This window comes from Notamacropus eugenii, chromosome 2 (genome assembly GCF_028372415.1).
Source record: "Notamacropus eugenii isolate mMacEug1 chromosome 2, mMacEug1.pri_v2, whole genome shotgun sequence".
Taxonomy (NCBI): domain Eukaryota; kingdom Metazoa; phylum Chordata; class Mammalia; order Diprotodontia; family Macropodidae; genus Notamacropus; species Notamacropus eugenii.
Genome location: NC_092873.1, coordinates 377,216,436 through 377,223,838, shown reverse-complemented (window position 1 = coordinate 377,223,838; position 7,403 = coordinate 377,216,436). Strand labels below are relative to the sequence as shown.

The 7,403-nt window shown below is 49.3% G+C and overlaps 1 protein-coding gene across 1 annotated transcript; it reads right to left on the bottom strand.

Moving 5' to 3' along the window:
- Window positions 1-3,235: 3,235 nt before the first annotated feature.
- Window positions 3,236-6,748, bottom strand: LORICRIN (loricrin cornified envelope precursor protein). Its single transcript, XM_072646990.1, has 2 exons — window positions 6,686-6,748; window positions 3,236-4,687 (listed from the first exon to the last, which is right to left on the bottom strand). The coding sequence occupies exon 2, from the start codon at window positions 4,660-4,662 to the stop codon at window positions 3,523-3,525; it is 1,140 nt and encodes a 379-aa protein (XP_072503091.1). The 5' UTR covers window positions 4,663-4,687; window positions 6,686-6,748; the 3' UTR covers window positions 3,236-3,522.
- Window positions 6,749-7,403: the final 655 nt, after the last annotated feature.

Sequence of the window (7,403 nt, the reverse complement as noted above, 5' to 3'; positions counted from 1 at the left end):
AAGAATTTGGTAATGTGAGTAGGTGGATAATTCCAGAAAAAAAAAGATGTAAATAGTCCCATTATTGTTTTTGCTAATTCCACTACTTCTATATTATTAATATTCAGTTTTGCACAACCTATTTTAGGAGGTACATGAACAAACTGGAGTTTGTCCAAAGGAGGGCAAGCAGGATAGTAAGTAAATTTGAAACTATGTCATATGAGGATTGGTTGAAGGAACTGGGGAAATTTAACTTGGAGAAGAGAAGATTTAGGTGAGACAAAAGAAGGAGAAAAGAAAAGAAGTGTCAGTCAAAGAGAACAATAAACTTTTTTTTTTAAAGGTGAGGTCTCACCATCTTGGTCAGGCTGGAATTATAGGGGCTATTCACAGGATTAATTCTGCTGCTGATCGATATGGGAGATTTGACCTACTTCTTTATAACTTGGGCTCACTTCTTCTGAGCTACAGTTTCCCTATTCTTCCAGGTCAGTTGTTTTTCCAATAAGATATTTCACATTATCTTCCATTTTTCGAATCTGCGCGGTATGTTCTGAGATATCTGTCTTTCTCATAAAGTCCTTAGTGTCCATCTGTACCATTCCAGTTTTGAAGGATCTATTTTCTTCAGTGAGCTTTTGAATCTCCTTTTCCATTTGGTTAATTCTGCTTTTGAAAGCATTCTTCTCCTCATTGGCCCCTTGCACCTCCCTTGCCAGCTGAGTTAGGCTAGTTCTCAGGGTGCCAATTTCTTCAAGATTTTTTTGGTTCTCCTTTAGCAGGGAGCTGATCTGCTTTTCATGCTTCTCCCTCATCCCTCTCATTTCCCTTCCCAGTCTTTCCTCCACCTCTCTAACTTGATTTTCAAAATTCCTCTTGAGCTCTTCCATGGCCCGAGCCCATTGGGTGGGCTGGGACACAGAATCCTCGATTTCTGTGTCTTTGCCTGATGGCAAGCCTTGTTCCTCCCCATCAGAAAGGAAGGGAGGAAGTGTCTTTTCTCCGAGAAAATACCCTTCAATGGTTTTATTTCTTTTCCCTTTTCTTGGCATCCTCCCCAACCAGTGACCTGACCTCTGAATGTTCTCCTCACACCCACCTCGCCTCCTGGTCCTCCCAGCCAGCGTTTGGGGACTGAGATTCAAATGCTGCTTCCCGCCTTAGGGTTTTTGGCGGGGGCAGGGCTGCTATTCAGTGCGAGAATTAAGTCCAGGTGGTCAGGGGCAGGGCCGCCTCTCTGGCTCAGTTCCCTCTGGGGGTTTATGCACAGACCTTCCACAATGGATCCAGGCTCCCCCCCTTTGGGGAGCCCCTGTCTGTAGCTGCCTCTCAGCTTCTATCTCCTGGGGGGGCCCGAGCCATGGGGGCACCCCACTCCCCTCTCGACCCGCCAAAGACACTCTCTCACCTATCCCCGTCAGTCACCTGTTGGTGGGGGGGCTAGTGCCGCCGCTGGAGATCCCGTCTCTGGAGCCTTCTCGGATCTGTACCTCTCGGAGCCGCGGCGGCCGCAGCGCTGGGCTCCGCGTCTGCAGCGCGACGGACCTTTTGCGAGAGGTTTGCAGGTCCCTCTGTGGGTGGGGGGACCCGCGTGGCCGCTGGAGATCCCGTCCCTGTAGCCCTCTTGGATCTTTTCCTCATGGTGTCGTGGCCGCGGCAGGGCTGCCCTCTGCTCCCCTACCCGGCGCCCATTCCAGGGCGCGAAGGACCCCCTGCGAGAGGTTTGCGGGTCTCTCCGGAACAGAAATCTCCCTCGCTCCAATATTCCGTGGTCTCTGGGTGCAGAATTCGCCCTGGGTTAGTCCCCTCTAGCCGTTCTGTGGTTTGTGGGTTCGGAGCTATGTGTATGTGCGTCTTTCTACTCCGCCATCTTGGCTCCGCCCCCCCCCCCCCCCCAGTTTCCCTATTCTTAAAAGAAGAATAAAAAATACTCTCATTACCTACTCTGTAGGGTTGTTGTAAGGCTCCAATAAGGTAATGTATGTAAAGCACTTTGTAAAGTCCTATATACATATGAGCTATTATTGTGGTTATGTTATCATCTTGTCTCTTCCTTCAGGTTCTTAGGGAATTTGTGTCCTTGTCTGACCTTACACCTAGGGCAAATGGTTGTTTGTTTTTTTCCCCAAATTGTTCATTAATTCATCCAGTGGCTATTATTTTGTTATCTATTGGAATGAAGTAGATAAGCATCATGCTTGGAGTCAGGGGACCTTAGCTCAAATGATGTTTCTGATATCCTGTTAATGTCTTCCTGGACAAGGCACATTTCTATGCCATATTGGGAAAAAGGATGGAAATAGTCCCATCATATTCTTTGCTGATCATATCACCCAGGAGGCATGTTGTTCATTTCTGAGTGTCATCTGCAAAATGGGATAACAACAGTGTATTATTGCCAGTCTTCCAGGGTTGTTATGATGAAACTGCTTTGTGAAATTTAAAATGCTATAGAAATGTGAGCTATTCTTGTTTTTAAATTTTTTATGTATGTTTTTCTTTTCTATCCAATCTTCTTGTGGTCTCCCCACAGAGTCCAGAGCAAAGTTAGGCAAGCAATATGTTCTCATCAACTGCTTTTTGAAATTTCCTAATGGGATCTTATTTGAATTTGGATGGTGTAAATCAGTATTTTCAGGGTCTGCACACTCTCAAGTAAAGCGGATTATACTTTTCTAAGTCTGGAGGGCAGAGAGATCAGGCCCTAGGATGTGGCAGCCTCTTTCATCCCCTACAATGTTCAGCAGTTCCAGAGTTTCAGTGAACTGGGAGACTTAAAGTCCTTCCCTCTTCAGTCCTTACAGGATTTCCTCCCATTCTTTCCTCCCAGTCTCTGATTTATTTTCCTATAGATAAGGACATCAGAATTGAACTTGGTGAATAAAACTTGGATGACTTTGAGCATTTCGACTGGGATGCTTCCTCTGGGTTGGCCAGATCACTCACCCTCCCTCCCTTCCTGACAACCAGGAGGTTGTCTTTGAGGTATTAGCCCAGGAATATCTGACTTTTCTGTTTTTTTTTTTTCTTTCTCAAGGCTGGAACTTCTTCCACAAAAAGATTTATTCTTTTCCAAGAAAAGATGTGATCATAAGCAACTTTCTTACCTGTTTTTTATCCAAGTGGATTTCTAATAAGTGATTTAGAATACCCTCACTTCCATTCCATTCTCATTCCCATTTCTACTCGTACCTCCCCTCTCCCACAAGAATAGACGAACTTGAAACAGAAAAGACTTCTTTAGACACAGAAATTCTCATGAATTGCAAGTTTATTAGCTTAAGGCAAAATAGGAAGATTGGGGTGGAGAGGTTTGAGAGTCTGTGGATGGGATGATGACATTTCCCAGTCGAGTGAAATATTCCTAACAAGACACATGGATGTTGAGGGGCAGCTGAAAGGAGAACCTTTCATTTTAGAGACTGAGGAAGAATTGAAGGCATTTGGTAAAATTTAAGGCAATCATGAGAATTGTAAACCTTTCAGGCTACAGCAAGAACAAACTTTTCGCTCATTCCTCTGGGTGCTGGGCAGGATGGTTTACTTGGTTGGCCAGCAAGGTGCCTGCTTCTGCTGGGTCTGGTGGGCCACGGGCACTCCCTTGCCACCCCCGGAGGAGCCTCCGCCGCTGCCCCCGAAGCCGGAGGAGCCGCCGCCGCTGGTGTAGCAGCCGCCACCGCTGGAGCCACCGCCGGAGCCGCCTCCGCAGCCGGAGGAGCCGCCGCCGCTGGTGTAGCAGCCGCCACCGCTGGAGCCACCGCCAGAGCCGCCTCCGCAGCCGGAGGAGCCGCCGCCGCTGGTGTAGCAGCCGCCACCGCTGGAGCCACCGCCGGAGCTGCCTCCGCAGCCGGAGGAGCCGCCGCCGCTGGTGTAACAGCCGCCACCGCCGGAGCCACCTCCGGAGCCGCCGCCGCAGCTGCTGCCCCCGTATGATCCCCCTCCGCTGCTCTGCTGGGGTGAAACTTGCACGCACTGCTGAGAAGAGTAGCCGCCGCTGGAGCCGCCGCCGGAGTAGTAGCCGCCGCCGGAGCCGCCTCCGCAGCCGGAGCCGCCGCTAGAGCCGCCCCCGGAACCGCCTCCGCAGACGTAGCCACCCCCGCTGCCCCCGGAGGAGCCTCCGCCGCAGCCGGAGCCGCCGCTCCAGTAGCCGCCGCCAGAGCCGCCTCCCGAGCCGCCTCCGCAGCCAGAGCCGCCGCTAGAGCCGCCTCCGCAGACGTAGCCACCCCCGCTGCCCCCGGAGGAGCCTCCGCCGCAGCCGGAGCCGCCGCTACTGCCGGAGTACTTCTGTTGGCTGGGATAGTAGGAGGAGCCACCGCCACCGCTGGAGCCACCACCGCAGCTGGAGGAGCCGCCGCCGCCGCCGCTGGTGTAGCAGTAGCCGCCGCTGCCGCCGCCGCCGCCGCCAGAGCCGCCTCCGCAGCCGGAGCCGCCGCCAGAGCCGCCGCCGGAGCCGCCTCCGCAGACGTAGCCACCCCCGCTGCCCCCGGAGGAGCCTCCGCCGCAGCCGGAGCCGCTGCTGCCGGAGTACTTCTGTTGGCTGGGATAGTAGGAGGAGCCACCGCCACCGCTGGAGCCGCCACCGCAGCCAGATCCGCTGCCACCTGAGCCGCCGCCGCCGCTGCGGTTCGTGCAACAGCCCGCTGGGGGCTGGGGTGTGGGCTGGGTCTTTTGGTATGACATCTTTTCTGCAGCAGGGGATGAAGAGCTCGAAAAGAAAGAGAAACACAATTGAACCAGAGACTCCTCTCCGTCTGGACGGAGGCTTCAGACTGAAGGGGACTCCTGGTTTGACAGCGACTAATTGGGGTCTCTCAGAAAACGCACGGAGTGTAGTAAAAAGTCATCTCAAACCTTGGAGATGAGGGGTGAGGGAGGACATTGCTACCCGGACTACCACAATGAGGTTTCCTGGAAAGTGCTGCCTTTTCCAGGAGGCAGTGTGATCATTTCATAAGATGACAGAATTATATCTGGAAGGGATTTAGAGATCTAGTGCAACTTCCTAATTTTAAAAGGTGAGGAAATCAAAGCCCAGAGAACGATTTGTCCAGAACCACACAGGTAGTTGAATTGGGATTTTAACCCAGTTTTTTTTTTTTACTCTTTCCATCACAGATGATAATAAAAATAGTCCACTAAGAAAATAATATATGCAAAGAGCTTGACTTGTATTCATCTCATTTGAGCCTCAGAACAACCCTGTATGGTAGGCACCACAAGCATGATTATTTCTGTTTTACAGATGAGGATGCTGAGACCCAGAGATTGTGACCTGCTCATATACACCCTATCCTGTCAGAGGCAGGATTTGAATCTCCATCCTCCTGACTTCAATTCCTGCACTCTTTATAAGAGGCCATATTGCCTGGGATAGCATAGGTTTTGGGCCTAGAACCTTGCTTCAGATGGTTTGGGGCTTAGAAAGTTAGGAAGCAGGTGTCAGAGGAAGCTGGTTTTGTTGTGGTTCCACCTAGAGATAGAGAGATGACTTTAGTGACTTCTGTTCCTACCATTCCCATTCAGCCTCAGAATTTTTGGATCTCTGTCTATAAATTAAATTTTAATCAATTCAGCAGGCATTTAAATGCCCACCAAGTGCAAGGTGCCATTCCAGGTGATAAAGAGAACTGAAACCCCCAAAACCCTGCACTCAGGAAGTTCACATTCTACTGCACTGGGGGAGGATACGTGTCCACAATGAAGTCAAAGTAAAGTATATATGAAATGATATAAAGCAATTTTAAGAGAGGAAAAAAAATCACTAATTAGGAAGGAGCATCAGAGAAGGCCTCCTGAAGGAGATGGTACCTGAGCTATGCTTTGGAAAGAAGCTAGGGATTCTAACCCGAACATCATTGGCTGAAATTCACAACTAATGTGCTGTAATCTATTTCCATAAACCAGAAATAGAAGGGAAGTCCCCTAGTCCATTTCTGTCTATGAGAGTAGCCTCAGGGCAGTTCTCTTCACTGTAGATGTAGAAAACCTGATACACCCACACACAAACTCTGCTCTCTCAATTAACCAATTCCTAAGAAGCTGCTGAGCACTTACTCTCTGCTCAGCACTCTGAAGGTACAAGGGAGCTGTGACACTTGTCTTCAAAGAGACCATATTCTTTGAGATTAAAAAATGAGAGAAAGAAACAAGATGAACCTCCCCTTCAGGGAGGGCCACAACCATAGCAGCATACTACTAGAAGGGACCTCAGCAATCCTCAAGCTCAAATGGCCTCATTTTACAAATAAAGAAACAGAAATAAAATTGTCCAAGGCCACAAAGATCATAAGTGTCAGAATCAAGACAAGAGCTTGGGTTCTGATAAAACCTAATGCCCTTTCCTCCTAATTCCTTCTGGAGGCATTTGGGGATGCTCGGATCCCAGCTCTACCTCAAGTACTGACTGATGTGTCCTCTAACCTTTTCTGAGGAGACATCAATGCCATATCTTTCTTCCCTTCTTTCCTTCCCACCTCCCTGTGGGCAAGAGATATCCTTCGATATCCCTTCTCCCCCTCAAAGAGCAAATGTCCAGTTATGGAGTTAGAGGATCTGGCAAAGACAAAGAAGGATCTGACTATCCCCAGAAGGCCTGAAGAATCTCTGGCCCTGTCCAGCTTCCATAACGAGGCAGAAGCCCAAAAGACTGAAGCTGATCTAGCCCCATGGGAGGCAAATCAGCAAGCCCAGGGCTCTCACTTACCTGGATCACCAAGAGGGATAAGCAAGAGAAGAGAAGCTAGCTGAGCTGAGTGAGGAACACTTGGTTCCAGAGTCTTTTATACTCTGTCTGATTCCTATTTGCATATCTGAGCTAGTCTCTACGTGACCTCTCCTGCTATGGAGCCCCACCTCCCCCTCAGTGAAGGCATAGGGTGGACCACTTGAGATTCTTGAAACGTACAACTTGGCAGGTGACTTGGCCCCATTCCTGATGCAGTGTTGCCAACTAGGGCCAACAAGTGTGGATGGCAGGCATTGTTGCTGAAAGATCTGCCAAGGAACGAGTGGCACGAGGAGCTTGCTAGGCTATTGGTCCAAGGTTCTTAGTGTGTATTTGGACTTTGAAGCATCACGGAGGTCAAAGAGGTGGCCCAATCTGGGAGGCAGGAGACCTAGGTACCAATCCTAGCTATATCATTTACTTGATATGTGACACTGGGTAAATAGCTTATTTTAAACAGTCCTCATTTTCCTCATCTGTAAAGTGAAAAAGTTACACTGAATCCCCAAGATTTCTTCTAATTCTGAGATTCTACAAGTTCCTCTCTTCCCCCCATCTGACACCAGGAGGACTTGAAGAAGACCCTAATTTGGCAGGAATGATCTAGTCACTGCATTGCTCCATAATAATCACTTTGGAAGAGAGCCTGTTTTTTGTTTATTATAGATTATTTTTACCAATGATTGTTTCACAGACA